We start from the raw sequence: 18697 nt of genomic DNA, 5'->3' as shown, positions 1-18697 counted from the left end.
TGTGACCTCTGTGAGGCCAAGAAATATCCAAATAAACAGAAGAAACCTTGTCAAACTCTGATGCGAGGAAGGACAGCTGGGCAGCGGGATTCGGTTTAAAAAGCAGCCCGGGGGAGTAGCCTGGAGACCAAGTGAGAGCTGGTTTCAGTCGGTCTGAGGCACTGTGAGACCCTGGACGCATCCCCTCGTGGCCCCAGCCCTCGGTTTCCTTGTCTGCAGCCCCGGGGCAACAAAACCCATCTTACAAGTTGTGTGGAGCGTGAACAGGATGGTGTTAAACGCCTGCCAATGCGCCTGGCACGCAGTAGGTGCTCAGTGAACCTTAGTTCCTTTTCTAGCCTGGCACCCCGAGAGACCACAGCTTCTAGAACCCTGTGCCCCTTGCCTCCAGACCCCGTTTTGCCTGAACTAGTATGAGGCTTTCCCCTGCCCCACCTTTGCTAACTGGGACGGGGCATCACCTATTCCTTCCGAGCTTTTCATCGTGACCGAGGATACTACAAGGATGTGGTTCTGGCCTTGGGTTTCATAGCGTTTTCTGTTAACAATAGTTACAGTGAAGGAAGTGTACGCTGGGGCTGCAGTGAGTGGAATCACTTACAAGACACAAGCAAGGACCCGACCCTTCTGGCGGGGGGCGGGCAGGGTGAGAATTAGAAAGCGAGCACGCACAGCGCACACAGCACGGCTGGGGCGCCTGGGTCCATGCGGGGAGAAGCCAGACTGGTTTCTTTTTTGGAAAGATAAAGAGGTGGGTGTGCCTTGGGGACACAGGGGGTCACCCGAGCAAAACACAGCCAGGCAGATTCTCAGGATTAAACTAGGAGACCCTTGGAGCAGCAGAACTGCTACAGAGAGAGAGGGAGCCCTTCCCAGGCCGCACACCCCCTAACCTCCTTTCCTTCTGATTCTCAGGTCAGGGAGGGCTAGAATGGGAGGCTCTGGCATCGCCCATGTGCTGCTCCTTGCCCATTCTAACCTGTGTGGGCCTGGAATCTGAAACCAGTTAATTTAGGGAAGAGGCAGCAGGATGTGAGTGTTAAAACACCCACCGCCTGCTTCAGTCAAACCATAAACATTTGTCTCTGGGGTTGACTTTCCCTCATCTTCTGAAGCGCTTGAGAGGCTCAGGGCGGAAGTGTTGTTGAAAGGCTCCTTTATATCCCAGAGGAATCAGGATCACCACCTTGCGTTCACTCCTGTGGCCTGAGGTGGAGCGGCCACTGGGGTCCCTTCCTTGGGGAAGCTGCTGCAGCCGGGCAGACAGTTCACCCTGGCAGAGCGAGTACCACCTAGGTCCCAGGGACTCACGTCGTGGCCTTTCCTTCCCTGGGGCCCCTCTCCCCCTTCTTCCTTAGAACATGCAAACAAGGTCAGTCCCTTAAGACCCCTGGGGTCTGGGAGAAACAAGAACCTGATGGTGGCCCCAGAAAGTTCGTTCTTTGCCCTCATGACAAAAGCTTGGTTTCTTTGGCCATCAGGCCCAGGCCCACTCAAGGCTACTGCATCCCCAGAATTTACCCCGTGAGCAGATGGTAGCCAGCCACTGACCCCCTTCCTCCCCCTTCCCTCCATCCTGACTAACGCAGCCTAGTCCTTTGGTTGGAAGAGACACACCCACACCCAAATCAGGGCTGATAAGAAAAAAGCATCGAGATGGAAAGAGAATGAGATGTTTTCTGCTGAGATTGTACAACAAGAGAAAGTATAAAGTACCGGCCACAAAGCCCTCCTCGGATATAGGTCCTCTGCGGGTGCTTGGGGCTGTCTCCTCACACTGACCTGAGTGGTAGTGTGAGTATCCCGGCTCACTAGTAACCCAGGATGTGAGGGTTTTGGAGTCAACCAGCAGTGAAGTTATCTCTTTAGGGGATGTGATTTGACTGGAAGCTGAGACCATTCTACAAAATAATGAGTCGCAAGTCTTAGGTTCCACTGTCCATCAATTCCCCACTTAAGATAGGCCAGCACTAACCAACGGACATCTACACTGACCTCCGTAGTCTGAAGCAGGCTAGGTGTTGAGCAAACAAGCAGAAACTGCAGTCTTCTAAGATTGCCACCACTGAAACCGACAGTCGGGATGTTTGTGACGCTGACTCCCTCCGCCCAGTGAATGAGCTGACACTCTGCATGTGTCCTGTGCGGTGTTTATGATGATCCAGGCATCTCTGGATGTGTCCAGACTTGTTGATACCAGGCTGGGTTTGTCCTTCTCAGTAATATACTGGTTTGTATATGGAGACAGGGAGACAGAAATACCATCACATTGCTCTCTCAAGCCTCCCCCAGTTTTAAAGTATGTCTTCTCCTTGCCTTCTGAAATAGCTTGAATTTCAGCAGAGCTTAAAAAAAAAAAAAAATGTTGTATATAAAATTGATTGTCCCTGCTTCTGGGTCCCTGTACTGATTTGACTTAAATTGAGTGTGTCATACAGTTTTCCCAGGTTAGATGTAACTGCTGGCCCTCTCTATCTCCCTCTGCCACCTCCAGGCTAAGCTCTAGAGGGAAAGTTTGAGCCAGGATCCCTGGGACGCAGTGGCCTGGCAGACTGCTGGATGCAATTCCCTCCTTGCCCTGCTGGTAATTCACAGCTGAGGGTTTCTCCTTCCGTTATCAGAAGCAGGTGTATCTTTTCAGGCTGACCTTTCCCATCAGACCACCTGCATTAATTTACAGTGGGCACACCTTCCAGAGGGCACCGTGAGGCTGCAGACTGGGGCCGTGAACTCTGTTTCAAGGAAGGCCTCGGCTGCCTGGCTGCTGTTCCTCAGAGCCCCCCAGCAAGGAGAGGGGCTGTTCAGAGGCAGGTCTCCGCTTCTGACAGCCATCTGGCATTATGGACCCAGCATCCACTGGGCCCCCCGTGTTGTAGGGGAATCGGGCAGCTTGCTCTTGCTCTGGAGAACACAGGGTCCCGTGAGAACCCGGAGGGTCCCCGCCTTCCACACACCCCCCGCCTTGAGGGGTCCCTTACTGACATGAGACACAGGCTCTGCTGCTGTGGAGTTTTAATCCGGGCGGAGAGAAGCATGATATAGACAAGGTGAGTGTCGGAGGGGCGGTGACTCTGGCCTCTTTTCTCTGGCATCAGCCTATGAGCAGAGCCCCTCTACTCATTCCTTTTTCAGTTGCTTTCTTTAAATTCTCTAAAACAAACAAAAACCCCTAAAATCTAGTGCGATGAGTTAACACAGCCCTGCCCTCGAAGAATATCACATCGGCTTATGCTCCGGGTCCTCCCTTCTGCGGGAGCTGGGGGTTGGGAACAGGGCCACGACACCGTCAGCCCAGACCTGACTCCCCTCCCTTGTCCCTGTGGGAGGCATAATGAGTTCTGCTGGGCAGCAGGTTACCTTCTGAGCTGGGCTGGCTGAGGACGGGCCCACCACCTGCATTTGCCTTGTGAGCAGGACACACTCTGTCCCAGAAATGTCCTGGGGGCCTCGAGGCCCCCTCCTGAGATTAAACCTGGCCGCAACACGTAACTCACCAAGAAGATGATTGAAATTGTCTCGAGGGCTGGCCCTGCCTTTTGGCGAAACGTGAGACCCACGAAACGAGGACCCAGGCCTAAGGCTGGGACTTGGCAGGGCCCTGGCTGGTCCCAGATATGTGGCCTGAGCCCATCTGGAAAAGACTTTGGAAACAGTTCCTTTCTCTGGATCAGTAATAGCCTACTTTCCAAGCCTTAGAGCCAGAGGCGCCCTCCCAGGGGTGCCCCCCCCTTAGAGTCCTGGGCCCTAGCTTTCTGCCCCAGGTCCAGTGGCATCACTTTGGGATCATACAGAAGTACTGGGACTTCCATACCTTTCCTAGACCTACAGTGAGTCGTGATTCTCACTGCCCTCCCCCACAACTTCCGCACCCTCGGTGACGAATTCCACTCAGCCCAGCGCCTTCTGACCACAGCTGGGCAGAACCACATGCTGACTGTAAGCCCTCCATGAGGCAGGCGTCTCCTGGGTTTGCTGTGAAACCCCGAGGGGCCCACGAGCTTTGGGTCCAGCCCCTGCAGGTGAGCGTCTGAGCCTGCAGGACAGACCTTGGATAAGGTCTCTGGATGGCTTTCCTGGGTCAGCCATCAAGGTGTTTTCTTCCCTTGATGGGCAGGAAGTTCCTCCTTTTGTCTGATGCGAAGTACCTCCAGATTTAATGCCAATGCGTTTCCCTCGCTGGCCTCTGGATATAGCGTCCTCACTCTCCTGCCCCCAGTCCCCAGGTCCTTGCATCAGGTCCAAGGTGATTAAGTGCACCAGGTGGATGAAATAGAGCCTTTTGGGAATCACTTCCCGATTTGTATGGCCAGTGACTTGTACTCTCCTACATCGGATTTTCCTAAATCTGCGTACGGTACCTGTCTTGTTGGGCTCTGCATAGACAGCTATGTCAAATATAGGCGTATTTGTTTTGTACTTGACAAGTTCCAGAGCACCGTCTCTTTTGCGTTTTCGCCACAGCCCACGGAGAGTCAGGCTGAGTAGGGCAGGCAGCACTCACGTGTCGCAGGTGAGGACTCCAACCGGTGAGGGGCTGACACTCAGGCGTGTAGCCGGAGGTCAGGGCCAGGGTCACACTCAGGTCTTCTGACTCCAAGTCCAGTGTTCCCTTTCTCTGCACCATAGCTGCCTCCCTGAGCATACCTGCTGCCTGGACCCAGAAAGTCCAGAGGATGCTGGGGGACAGGGCGAGGCGTAAAGAGGAGCCTGCCCAGAGCAGCCGATGGGAAGTGACCCTGCTCCCTCACAGTAAGCCCCCAGACTGCAGCTTGGCCCCGGGCTTGCCCAAGGCCACTTAGCACTCACAGCTTCTGCTGCAGAAATGCCAGGGTGTTCGCAGGACACTGTCCTCCTCTGGGACAGGAGTCAGAACGTCCGATGTATAAATCTCAGCACTGTTCATTCAGCAGCACATACTGAGACCCCTCCCTCCCTCCCCATCCCCCCCACACACACCCCCTAGCTGAGCAGGAGACAGGCGTCCTTGCCCATTAAGAATAATGTCCCATCCCCTCTTCCTGACCTGATCCTGGCCTGTGGGACATTTCTGGCCCCTCAAAATGAGCCTGGAGGCAACCTCCAAGGAGACAGACCATTGAAAATTGACTGAGGGGTGACTGGAACAGAAAGCACCCTTAGGTCAGGGGCTCAGAGTCGTGCTTCTCCCCCTGCCTCTCCTCTCAAGGTCACAGCTTGGAGGGGAGGGCCTCCTCCTTTACTGTGTAACCAGTCAGTGTGCAGTGCGAACCTCCCGAAAGAAGAAAATCGCTTTGTCCCTAATGCCTTCCCACCATCAGACAGCAGGAACAGCCGCCGGCACGTTGGCGTGCGCAGTGCCCTGCCCCTTTCTTCCCGAGCAGCAGAGCCGCTGCTGGGTAGAGCATTCCCAGAGATCGTGGGTTCGGGCCATCTCATTGGCTTGTTAACATGCTTTCTGGAGCCTGGGTCTTCCGCCCACAGAGAAAGAGGGAGTCATTGACCAAGGGGCCCAGAGACCCGGCCCCTCCGTGCCCTCAGCCTTTGAGGGTGCAGCATCCACTGTCCAGAAGCCTAGAGAGAAAGGACCAGCCCAGGACCAGGTGCTTCTTGCCTGCCAGCTGCACCCTCGGCGGGAACCCACAGCCTGATCCTTCACCCTTGGCTGGGGACTGTCTGCAGGGTGACTCTGAGCTGGGGCTCCGGCATTAGGAGGGCAAGCGTCTATTCACGCGAGACTTGGGGTTTTAGAGCTGCATTTTAATACAGTGCCTTCTCAACCGTGATACTGGTGTCATTTGATGGAAGAGGACTGAGAGGGGAGGGGCAACGTAGGCCTAAGAAGAGCTGCTTACTGTGAAATTCCCTTCAGGCCAGCTCTCAAGCTGCAGGCCTCCTGGGCACACAGGCTCGTGAGAGGTAGCCGGGGGGCTGGGCCAAATACCACCAGCCCTCCTGTCTTCTAAGCCTCCGGAGGGGCGTGTTTCAGGACATGCCGCCTCCTGTCTCTCAGGCTGCCTCCTCTGGCTGGATTAGTCTCTGGATGGCCCTCCCCCTGCTGGAAGAAGCCAAGATGGAGACGTCCCTTCTCCCTGGCTTCTAGATAGGTGGGCCTGCCCACTGTCCTCCTGGATCCTCATCTGGACACAGGAGAAAGGGGTCAAAAAGTCTTCCTCTCTTGCACTGTGGCCCACTGCCCACACCCCTGCTCTCCACCCTGAAACAGAGCCAGCTAGATACCTTGTTGGTTACTTGGTATAGGAGCGGGGTCAGCTGCCTGGGTGAACCAGGAGTCCGCTGTCTGAGCTCCCTCAGTTTTCCTAGCCCGGAGGAAGAAAGTGTGTGAGACCGAGAGAATGCTGCCTTTTGAATCTCGCAGCTTGTTGCTAGCCTCCGTGAGTGAGCAAGGCCAAACGTTATCTGCAAGTTTAATCTTCTGTATTCAAAAAGCCCGTCCCCTTTGTCTGCCGGTGCCTTCCCAAATCAGCAACTCACTTGCTCGAAGCCTCTGTGATTTTTTTTCTCTTTAACCTGTTCTTCCCATCGGCCAGTTTCTTCCTTTCTCAGCACAGCTTCCAAGGGGCCTGAGCTTGGGGCCTCCTGCCCTAGAGGGCATCCCAAGGTAGCAGCTTGCCTTTTCTCTGCTGAGTCGAGAGCCAGGCCCAGCTTGGCTTGCCCCCCTTTGCATCTTCGTGTCCCGTCCCAGTCTCCAGCTGGCCTGGCTGGAGTGCATCTTCAGTCTCTTCCCATCCCGGCAACAAGTGGGTAGAAATCAATCCACGTCCGGCTCTTCAATCCCCCGCCCAGAAGTGAGGGGCTCCAGCCACAGGTCTGCGGGGCAAGGCCATGGCCCAGAGCAGACTTGTAGATGTTCTTCCCTTCTGCCACTGAGGGCGGGCGGCCACAAGGCAGAGGGAAGTGCCGAGGGGGGCAGGAGGGAGAAGGCTGTTGGGAGGAGCAGCCCCTGGGAGCCATGGAAATGCGTGGAAGCCAGATTGTCTGGTTCTTTGAGATGGGTTAGTTGTAGCCCAGAACTGGCCAGCCCCAGACTCACCTTGAGCTTTAAAAATCAATGAGAACTTATTTTTACAGTTAAAAAAAAAAAATTTTTTTTTTCCATTAGGGAAAAGAAAAAGTTTAAGCTACTAAGGGGACATGAAGATGAGACAAAATGAACCTGGTTGACAGGCTGTGGCCCTTGCTGGGGAGGGAATGATGGAATTTGGGGGAGGCTAAGGGAGGGAGCCCGAGGCAGTGTCTCCTCCCACTGCCCCCTCCGCACTGCCACTCTCAGCGTCTGTGGGTGTGAAGTCCCATCTCTCTGTAGCAAAGGTACATTCCTAGCTCTTTTCCTGTCTGGAGTCTATATCTGAAGCTAACCAACAGAAAGCAGACATTTCGGTCAGATATGCTTTAGTGATAAATTGGTTCAGTCAGTATGCTCTGAATTCATACTTGTCTTTTTTTTTTTAAACGAAAGGAAAAAAAAAGTTTAAATCCCCCCTTTCCTTCTACTGCAGGAGGTGAGTGTGTGGGTGTCCGGTAGAATCATTGGCATTCACTCAGCTTCGGCCCCAGAGCCTCCAGCTTCGCCATCCCCACCCCATCCCCTCCCTCCATCCCCAGCTCTCCACCCCAGAAGGGAACCCTCTGCCACATCATTACTGTTATGTTAAGATGCCCAAATTTTCCATGACATATCCCATCCTCCGACCACGTTCAGTATTGATGACGTTCATACAGGGATATAAATGGGAGGGGTGGGCAGGGAGGGAGTAGCCAGTGGGGAGGGGGGAAGTGGTTGGTGGGGGGGGGGGGGCGCTGAAGATCTTTTTTGTCTTTTTTTTTGTTTAAAACAAATTTGTCATTTAATGGATCCAAAAACAAACCAAAAAAGAAAAAGCGAAAGAAAAAGCAAATCAAAAATCCCCTCCCCAAAGATTTTTTTTTCCTGGACACAAATTGCTTTGTTTCCTGTCACATTTTAATATCAATATTAACACAATGTGTAGTCTAAAACTAGTTCCTTTGTAGTTTGCATGGGATGTGAATGCTGTCTCAACGTGCCCAGATCTAGACAAGACTGCATGAGCATCAATTCAGATGTGAAAAAAAAAAAAAAACTCTTTCTCTCTCTCTCTTCCATATATACCTCTATTTCTATTGTGATAATTTGGTGGGCAGTGAAGCACCTCCGGTTGGTTGCCGTAGTGTGTTGAATGATTGTTTTTTTTCTTCTCTCTATTTTTGGAGCTCCGAGCTTCTTAGTAGTAGCCTGGGCTGAGTATTCTTGAGTCCCTGCTGATGTCTTCGCATGGCCTTGGTTCAGTGTTAGAAGTTGGGCCTCAGCTGTTTTTCTGGAGTGTTTGGCTTGTAATGACCGGTGCATGCGTGGCTTCTGGCCTCATACCCAGCTCTATTCTCTGCACACCAGTCCTGAATAGCTACAGTGCTCAACCGAATTTTGGCGCGCCCGCTTCCCCGGCAGGCTCCAACCCGGCGCGGCCCGGAGGCTTCCCGGGGGCCAACAGCCCAGGACCTGTCGCCGATCTCTACGGCCCTGCCAGCCAGGACTCCGGAGTGGGGAATTACATAAGTGCGGCCAGCCCACAGCCGGGCTCAGGCTTCGGCCACGGCATAGCTGTAAGTACCTTCCTGCCCCTGCCCTCCTGCCCATGTCCTGTGGCACCCCGGGGCGGGTGTGCCAGAAAAGCCCAGAGGTGGGAGGCCAGGAGAGGGCAGCGGGCCCCCATCCGCATCACGTCAGCCATCCAGGGCTGAAGCTTCTTCGTTTAGGTGCTTCCTGAGCACCTGGGGGTCAGGCACGGTGTGCAGCCACGGGTGAGTGGAGGGAGTGTGGGCAGGTCAGGTTCAGATCACCACTCCAGCACGTCCAGCCCATGCAACCTTGAGCCACGTATATAATCCTCTGCTTCCCTGGCTGCCAAACGAATATAAGTGTTCCTCCCTCAAAGGATTGTGAGAGAATAAATGGAAACAGGATATGTCAGCTGCTGGCTCACAGTAGAGCCTCCGTATCAGCCCCCTCTCCTCGATCCCGGCCTCCTGGAGACTCAGGTGCGCTGGGACGTTGGAGCTACAGACCCGCCCCACAGGGTAGCAGCTTAGTCGGGAGAGTCACCACCCGAGGTCCAGAGGCAGCGCCGGGGCCTGGGACATAGCGTGGGGTGCAAGCCCTGTCCCAGGAGGTTTCCTCCGCTAATGTTTCTTACAGTTTCCAGGTTCCAATAAGTTCCCATTTGCGTTCTGTAGCTGCGCCTGCCCCCGAAGGCCAGATGCATTTGATATTTGTAATGCTCTGTGGTTCTATAATCTCACTAATCCAGGCAATGGAAATTTGCTTAACAGATTTGCATGCTGTTTTCAGATTGTATTGTTCTTCCCCCTCGCAGTGTGTGTGAGCATGAATGTGCCTGAGCCCACTTACTCGCTTGTCCCTTCCATTTGGAAAACAGAAAATCGGCCAACCTCACCATCTTGGAGTCAGTTTGATTTTGAGCTGAGGTGGGAGTGTCTGCTGTCCCAGGTCATGTCCCTGTCGGGAGAGCCCTGCCTCCCGAGCTGTGCTGGGGAGAACAGAACAAGGGCAGACAGTCTGGGCACCAGGGCAGCCCGTCCCTGACCCTGGTGTTAGAAGTCCTCCATCCCCACCTCAAACGCACGTCTGTGCACTCTCATGCATGCACACACACTCTCCACACACTCACACACACACACACACACACACACACACACTTCTGCCATCCCTGGCCTGTGCGGTCCGGGTCCTTGTTCAATTCCACTCCCGAGCCAATATCACTTAAGGCAGTTTGATAAGTCAAATCCCCTCGGATCAGCTGTAGTACCAAATCAGCTGTAGTACCAAATAGAGTAGTATTCCAGCAGAGTAGTATTATTCAGCTTAGAGCTGCATCAATTTGGGAGACCGTCTGTCACCACGTAGAACACAGCTCATTTCCATTGTCAGTGCCCAGAAACACACACCCTATTTGTTCATGAAAACCTCGGTCTCTGACCTGTGTGCTGTGATGGTTTCTGAAATAAGCACATCGTCACGTTTGGTCTGCACGGGCCTTGCTTTCTCCCCAGCTGGAGCCGTTGGGACTGTGGACAGAGACACTGTTATCTTTGCTCGCTGGGGCTCAGGGCAACAGTGCCCATCGTTTTCGGCGCAAGCCCCCCTTTCCTATCACCCACCCACCCCTGTGAATCTGGCTCTCAATTTTCCCCTGGGTGAGCGGACAGGCCGGGGGTGGGGAGTCGGGGCTGGGAAGGATGTCATTCTGGCCCCTCGTGGCACGGTGTCTCAGAATTACATATTCATGCTGGCAACCACAGTCTAGTCCTAGAGATAATTTCCTTTCCCAGAATATGACAATCTGTTCCCATGTATAGTGTGCTGATGACCTTAACAATTGTGCAATTTTAGGGACCTTTGATTGCAACGGCCTTTACAAATGGATACCATTGAGCAGGTGCTTTCGTTGCCATCTCACTCTGAGGTATTACCTTCTCTGCCACGTGTCTCGCCCGCTGGGCGTGTCCGTACATGTATGCGCCCTGGGCATGCAAGTACGCACGGCCCTGGTCTCCTCACGTCCACATCTCTCCTTCCTCTTTCTGGACCCCTTTTCAGGGGGGTGGGGGGCAAAAAAATCCAGTCTTTTAATCTCTCATCCCTCCTCCAGCTTAAAGCATGACCCCACTTTTTTTCTTTGATTCTTTTGATTCCTTTTCTTTATCTTTCCCACCCCTCATCTTTCTCTGTCTTGAAATACAATCAAGCGTATGGGAAACTGGAAGGAGATTTTGTGCTGTGCCCGTCCCAGGGGGACGGAGGCAGGGAACCGCTGGGCTTCTGCCAGGCCTGGAGGTGGGAGGGCGGGCAGGATCCTGCGAGCTGGCCTTGTGGGTTGCTGGGCCCTTTCAGCTCCCCAGAGCTCGCTGGGCTCGGCCAGTGGGGTTCATGCAGTCAAACAGCCAGACTCCATCTTTTAGCGAAAAGAAAACATTTTTGCCAGTAACTGCTGAGTAATTATCCAGATTACCGCACGAAAAGCAAATTAAATTAACGACATCACCTGCGTTACGTGGATTTGGATCCCTGCCAGTTTCCTAACCTTTTAAACTGAGCTCAAGTTAATTAAACATTTTTTAAATCACTTTGATGGGGATACGGAAGGGGTGGAGTGGAGGAGAGGGGAGGTTGCGGCAGTCAGTGAGGGAGCCTCTTGCCACGTTCTCATTGAAAATGAGTATCCATCATTCTCGGGAAGGGCACCAAGGAGAGCGGTTCTCTCGCGAGAGCTAAACGTGACCCGTGTTAGCGAGTTAGTCTGAAGTCTTGAGACATGAGTCTGTTTCTTTGGAAGAGAGAGGGCGACAGCCAAGGCCTGGGAATGGGTCCCACTCATAGAATCCCAGCTGGGGCGTGAACGCCTTTCACTCCAGGAGCTGGGACGTAAAGGAACAAGGCCGGAGATGGATTTGCCACTTTGGTTTGCAGTCGGCAGGATGCCCCTCGTGTAGAGGGCTGCTTCGGGCCCCTGAGCCAGCCAGGACTCAGCAGGGTGGGCCCAGCCGGGGGACCAGGTGGAGCTGAGCTCCATAAATCTCTTGAATTTCTCTAATATTGCTGCTAAGGAATCACCTCAACTAACGCAACTGCCTCTCTTAACCAAATAAACCCCGTGTGTGAATTCTCCCCACCCCTCGCCTACACTTCCCTTCCAGCACTGACCCAGCCATCGCTGGCCGGCCGGAGCCAGAGGCCACTAACAGTGTGAAGGAGAGCTACTCACGACTAATTAAGCTGGGTCTGGGGGCCCCAAGGGAACTAAGATTCCTCTGAGAGCAAGGCAGACTGATGCGCCCGAGAACGCTGGGGATGGAAAGTGGCACCAGCCCTTTGTAGAATCAGTTGATGAGGGGATTGAACAACTACCAGCGCTTCTTCCCTCCCTCCCCTGGAAGTGGAGGGTGGTGTAGGTTTCCTCCCATCTCCTCCCCACACCCTCCAAGGCCTCTGCAGCGTGTCCATGGGGGTCGGGGGAGGGCCGAGGCTGCCTCCAGCACAGCCTCCCTCATCCACCTTTAGGACTCAGAAGGATGGAATAGATGAGAGTGGAGGTAACCACCTGCCCCCTCCAAAATGATTAAGTGGGCCAATCGAGTCACATGGCCGCACCAAAACACACACTTTGTCCCCAACAGAGGTGACCCTCAGACATTTGGTACCATCCATGAAGGAGGGGCCCAGGCTCACAGTCAATTCAGGCAGATTCGATTGGCAAGTCTGTGAATCCCGGGCCTGTTTTTATTTCCTAGAACCAAAGCTGGTTATTTGTTGTGAATGTTCTTATGTGTCCTGACCTTGAGTCTTTGGTATGTAATAGGATTTTTTTTAGTAGAAATTAGCATTTTCAGTTATTGACAGTCATTGATGGGTATCTCATAAAGACGGAAGTTTTTAAACATTAAGCTTTGAAAACAGAAGCTTAACCAGAGCTGCCCTCTCCCCAGCAGCAGGCGTGGCTCCGATGTCACAGCTCAGGCTGTGACCCCAGTCAGCGGTTAGCCTGGCCGTTTTCCAATGTCCTCAGTAGCCCAATGTAGCCATACTTTGAAAGCTCTAGTTAAGCTGGGACGAAGTGAGAGAGTGGCATGGACATATATACACTACCAAATGTAAACTAGATAGCTAGTGAGAAGCAGCCGCATCGCACAGGGAGATCAGCTCGGTGCTTTGTGACCACCTAGAGGGGTGGGATAGGGAGGGTGGGAGGGAGACTCAAGAGGGAGGGGATATAGGGATATATGTATACATATAGCTGATTCACTTTTTTGTACAGCAGAAACTAAGTCAACATGGTAAAGCAATTATACTCCAAAAAAGATGTTAAAAAAAAAAGAAATAGGAAAAAGATAAATAAAAAGTTGGAGTAAATGGTATGCTTGCCTGACATTTCTTCTTTCTCCTCCCACCCCCACTTTTTGTTCTCTTCTGGACACCCTCGACCTTCTATACCCTGCAGAGCATACCTGGATGTCCAGGCAAGACTGGGCGAAGTTTCTGAGTGGCCCTTTGTTTAGGTGATGTCATCAGACCTGTTCCCCCACCAGCCTCACTCCCCATCCCAACCAGAGATGGCTCACTTCGGATCGAGGGTTGACTGCATCTCATCATCTCATGAATCTGCTGTAATATAAGACAACAGCTTTTAAATGTGTATATATCCCATGATTTTGGTTTTGTTTTATTTTTGTTTTTCTTGATGGTTTCCCTCCCTCTTCTCTCTTCCCCCTTCTCCTTTTAAATCTCTTCAGATCACATTTGGTAGTGATTTTGACTTAGTGCAGTAGTCATATAGCTTTAATATCTAGTTAAAAGCTAACCATAGTATAATTGTTATATTAAGGTATTATTTTTTTCTTAAAAAAATTTTTTTTTGCTTGTTTTAATTCTGTTCTCACTTTTCAAGGATGCTGAGATGGTAATATTACTCTCAATATTTTGGTACCAATTCTGAGACTGTATGAATTTTCAGGTGGAATTTGAGCACACACAGAAGCGAGGTTGTGAAATATGGAGCGGGAGGTGGGCGTCAACTTTCTACTTTGCATTGTATAAGAAGTGAGATGTAGTAGGCTAATTAACAGACTATAGCGGTTCTTTTCTGTGCTGTCTCTTTGTTAACCTAAGTATATCTATTTTCGGCAATAAGGTAAGGACGACGATGTTTTGAGTGTCCTCCTTTTCTATAAGTGCTTTTTTTCTGTTGAAAGAGGTGATATTATAAGGTTTTTTGCAGTTGTGAATTCTAAAAAAAGAAATGTTGTAAATACAATTCCATTAACTACATAGAAACTATTAAGAAAGAGAGAATCAAAAATATTTTTGTGAGGGAGTCGGTCCCCGGCAGTTTGATGCTCTGTGGATGGAGGAGGGGAGTAACAATAAACCAAGTCAGTGACTGAGACCGGAGAACACCCAGCTGCCAGGCCGACCCCACGACAAGTTAGAACACTGGTTAGCTCCTCTTGTCTGTGTGATAGACCTAAGAACTGTATTAGTGTCATACCAGCATATTAACCTCTCGTCTGTGCACAGCTTCCAACGTTACCGTCTAGTTAGATTTTTATTTAAAATATGAAAAACTGCTTTTCCCAAGACGTTTTTTAAAAACAAAGCTACAATTTTAATATTTAACATATTTAATGTTTCAAAGCACACCTGTTTGGCTTGGGTGGGGCGGGGTGGGGGGACATTCTTTTTCAGTCTTAATTTTTAAATATTTGATCATTTTCTATCGTCCAATCATTTCAGCACCTCCAAAGGTCCCTAGGACACTTTGCCTCTCTTCTTACCCTGTTCCCCATCTGCCCCCAGCTCTGGGGGCCCGTGGGCCAGGAGTGGATAAGCCTGCATTAATGAAACCTTTTCTCCATTCACTTTCTATTTACCAATTAGGAAAGCAATCTTTCGGTTTTGTTTCTTTTTTTTTTTTTTTAATACCTCAGTGCTGCAAGTATCACCAGAGAGGCTATGGAAGAATTTTTTTTTAATTTATTGTAGATGTAAACAGAATTTAAAAAAATAAAAAGTATAAACATCGCTGCACTGTGACTGGTGGGAAAAACTGACCGTTTCCTGTTTGCACATGTTGAACATTTGGCTGTTATAATATATGGTCCTCAGATGGGGAAAGATACTTATGATGAAGGATATTTTTTAATTTAACTTTTTTTTAATGTTGGTCATAGGTCGGCAACAGCAACTATAGAAGTACAACTCAATAGATGGCATTAAAACATATTGTAGTGTGGATATATATTTTTTTCTTTTTTAAAATGTGATATTGACGTTTTATTAATATTTTTTAAATTGTTACGTTTATAAATTTGGTACTTAAGGCACAGCCAGTATGAGACACTGAATGCGACATTTATTATAAAGAGCTGCTGCACTCCTATTTTTATAAATTTTACTAACAAAGTAGACTAATGTAGACATTCACAGACATGGTAGGGTAAACTCATCTTCAAGCAAAAGGCTCCAAAATGCTAACTCAGAAAGAAAGAAAAAAAGCCTTTTTCAATTTTAATTAAACAGCAACATTTTTTTAAAAACAAAATCACGTTCTTTGTTTTTTCCAATAAAATGTTAGGTTGTTTGGTGAGGGGTTTTTTTTGTTTGTTTTTCTTTCTTTTTTTATTTCCAAACAACCAGGCTAAGTAAAATGCTGGGCGCTTTTAAAACATCAAAACTTGTTCAAGTAATAAAATAACAAAATAGAAGTTTTATTTAAAAAAAACACAAAATACGAAAAAAAAAAAGAGACAATAAATTCCCAGAAATTCAGTGTCTAGACTAGGGAATTTAATTACTATTTTGTCCATGTTGATGATGTACTGTACTACCCTTCCTTTCTCTGCATCCCCCATCACCTCATAGAAGACTCTTTGTTGATCATTGTCTGTTAATAATGTATAAAATGGCTATCTTGTAAGCGTGCTGTCCTGGTACTAGTGTAGTGACTTTTTTTCTCCTCTTTCTTCTAGTACATATTGATAGGTATAAGGTAATTAAGGTTTAAAAAAATTAGACATAGTTATTCAGATTTAGGACCAGTAAGGATAGAACTTTCTCTTATTTATGAAAAAAATGCTAATAATTTGGGGGCAGTTTTTTCCTTTCATTTTGTTTTTCAATTTCAAGTTTTAATTTTATTTCTGCTGATCTGATGTGGTTTCAGCTAACCCAAGGTCTCACGATGTTCAGATGCCGGTAGACTCTACGGCGTTTTGTAGATTCCCACCCCACCCCCCAGCTGTGAAGGGGTGTGCCATACTACCTTAAATGCTAACGCTAGATATGCAAAACTGGATTTTTTTAATTTATTTTTTAAAAGAGGAAGGCATGGTATATTAAAATGATTTTACTAAGAGAAAAAATATTTTTTTAAGAATGCTCAGAAGAAATTGATAATCTGTGTGAATATGTTTTAGATGTTTATAATACCTTTTGAAGAGACCCAGTAGCCCATAGCACAAATCTTGTGGAAATCTGATATGTTTTAATGTGGCTACCTAGGTTAAGGTTCACGTTAGTCCCCCACTCATCTAGAAGTCCATTTTGGAAGATTTTTGTAAATTATTTTCGCACTGACGTTCAGCCTTGTCTTTGTTTCAGTTAAGCTCAGTGGCGAACGTGGGAACCACCTTTCTCCTTCCCTGGGGGAGAAACCCTCTTGGCTGATGGCTTTTCCCCGGAATCATAAAGTAGCCACCGGGTGACTTTCTGGCTTCTAGATCCATCAGCCTGGGGCCCCCAAACTCCTCTCCTCCCACACAGAGGAGAGTGAGTTGCGTAAGCTCCTGGACCCATTCCTGGTTCTACCTGGACGTGGAGTTGGTGGGGATGACCAAGTTCCAGGTCTCCTCTCCAGGAGCTTCCACCCGCCTGGCTTGTGGCCTTCCTCACACCCACTGGGAAAACCAAACAGCCTCGCTCTCTATCCCAGTCGCTCATCGGCTTGATTCAAACGAAGTCCCAACAGGCCTTTATGTTCCTATCCTTCATAACCTTCATCTTAATTTGAACTCGTAGCTTGGACTTTAAGGTAGCATGGCTCTATTGCTGTCGATTTAATGTTTCACTGCACAGCAATTCACAGCCAGTGAATGTTACACACATCTTGCTAGACTAGTATAAAAATCATTGGGTAATTGTTGGTTCTAATGACCTGAAAGGTGTTCAGTTTTTGTTTTCAATTTTGTTTTGTTTCTTGGGCTTTTTTTTTTTTTGGTTCTCTTTTCATTTGGGGATTTAAAAAAATTTTTTTTTCTTTTTTTGGTTCCAAATAGAAAAGCAAAACCTATTTTGATCTTTAGTGCAAACGAGGGCTAGGGACTTAGCCACCACCCCACCACACTGCTTCATTCTGCCATTCACTCACTGCAGCATAATCAAGAATAAAGCAATATAGTTTACTATATTTTTTTTATTGAAGGTCAGCCATGCTTTCTGTATTATATTGCATATGAAATTGTTTACAAAAGAAACACTAACATACTTCTCTCTATCAGTTGGGAGTGGCGCGCAGGGACAGAGGGAGGCTGGGGGGTTGGGTGGGGCAGGGAAGAGTTTTTTGCTTTCTCTAATGGGCTTCACAAGCCCGGCTACCTGCCAAGGAAGGCTGAAGCAGGGTGGGGGGTGTTGAGAGCAGAGGGACAGATGCAGGCAAGCACATGGAAGAGAGATGCTGGCAGGCTTCCCCCATCCCCCTGCTCCAAACAGAAAAGAAGCAGAAGTCAGCTCAGCCCGGTCCTGGGCACCGACACTACACAAGGAGACGCTGTACGTTAAGCAATACTTTAATACCGTATATGTTTGTTTTCTTTTTCTTTCTTTTTTTTTTTTTAACCAAAAAAAAAAAAAGTAAGTAAACTAAAACAAAAATATATACGTAGAACCCACCCCTCTGGGGACGCAACCTTAATCCAAACACTTGGCTATCAAATGATCAGAATGTATTGTCTCCGACAAGAGTTTGTTTCCAGGAGGCAGGGGCGTGCGGGGGGGAGGGGGATGGGGACTGAGAGACAAAAGTTTCAGAGCCTTCCAGAAGGCTCTCTGCTACTGTATTCTGTACATACTGTACCATCCTGTGTGGAATCTGTGCGTGTCCTCTTGAGTAGCGTGGGCTAGCCAATCTGCCGTTCATGGTGTATTGTAAACTCGGAATTCCATATGTAATAGGATGCAAGTCTAAGCGTTTCATGTGGACATCAATGTATCTAAATAAAACTTTCCCTAGCACTGTGGCTGACCTCACCCTTACTTTTATACTTTAGTATGAAACTGATGACAACTTTGGTAGTGAGTATTTTTTTTATATATATACATATATATGTATCTATATATATATATCTCAAGCATCTTTCAGGTCTTTGTGTGTGGCTTTCTTAAAGCCCTGTTGTAAAAAATTACTATGTGGATGGCAGTCTCTCACATCACAGATGTGGAAAGTATAATTTTATATTTGTATTTTCAAATAAATAAGTTTGTGAAAGGTTTCCATCCTCTACTGTGGTCCAGAAATCAATGTGTTTGTCTGACAAAAAAAAAATAAAATAAAATAAACTGTTTTGAACAGAGTTGTTTGGTGTTCTTTCACATGTGGAGGAGGGCTGGGGGGGGGGGGCAGCTGTTGATTGGTTTGGGGAGGGTGTCACCAGTCATACCTCCCTCCTCTCACCCCTCAGTGGGAACACTGGTCACAGGGCCTCTAGCAGAGAAGAAGCCCTTTCCCTGTCCCCAGGGATCTTGTGGACTTTTTCGTGTGTGTGTGTGTGTGTGTGTGTGTGTGTGTGTGTGTTGATTATTTTTATTTTTATTTCGTTGAAGTATAGTTGATTTACAATGTTAGTTTCTGCTGTACAGCAAAGTGACTCTGTTTATATATATATATATATATATATATATATATATATATATATATATTCTTTTCTATCGTGCAACTATTTTTATGAAGCGTTAAGAGAGTATTGCAGTGGAAGAACAGGCGGAGGGTACCTCAGAACCCGTGGGTGAGCAGGAAATAAGCACCATGGTCCTGTGAGGTCGCAGGACCCAGATGGTGGCAGTGTGCAGAAGGAGGTGAGTGGCTTTCCGGGTGGCTGGCCTCAGCTAGTGATC

At 48.9% G+C, this 18697-nt stretch overlaps 1 protein-coding gene across 3 annotated transcripts in view; it reads left to right on the top strand.

Annotated features, from left to right (window-relative positions):
• MSI2 (musashi RNA binding protein 2) overlaps positions 1 to 17096 on the top strand; it is a 388721-nt gene extending 371625 nt beyond the window's left edge. The window contains exons 12-14 of one of the 3 annotated variants that reach the window (XM_082861437.1): positions 8465 to 8619; positions 10427 to 10499; positions 13032 to 17096. In XM_082861437.1, coding sequence (XP_082717563.1) covers positions 8465 to 8619; positions 10427 to 10468 — 197 coding nt within the window. In that variant the 3' untranslated portion in view covers positions 10469 to 10499; positions 13032 to 17096. Of the gene's footprint in view, positions 1 to 8410; positions 8620 to 10426; positions 10500 to 13031 lie in introns of all 3 variants that reach the window. The other 2 variants (XM_082861435.1, XM_082861436.1) reach the window with 2 other exon arrangements.
• The last annotated feature ends 1601 nt before the right edge of the window (positions 17097 to 18697 follow it).

This window comes from Leucopleurus acutus (genome assembly GCF_964270905.1).
Source record: "Leucopleurus acutus genome assembly, chromosome: 19".
In the NCBI taxonomy this organism is placed as follows: Eukaryota; Metazoa; Chordata; class Mammalia; order Artiodactyla; family Delphinidae; genus Leucopleurus; species Leucopleurus acutus.
The sequence above is the reverse complement of the archived record's forward strand: the minus strand, read 5'-3'. Positions and strand labels throughout refer to the sequence as shown.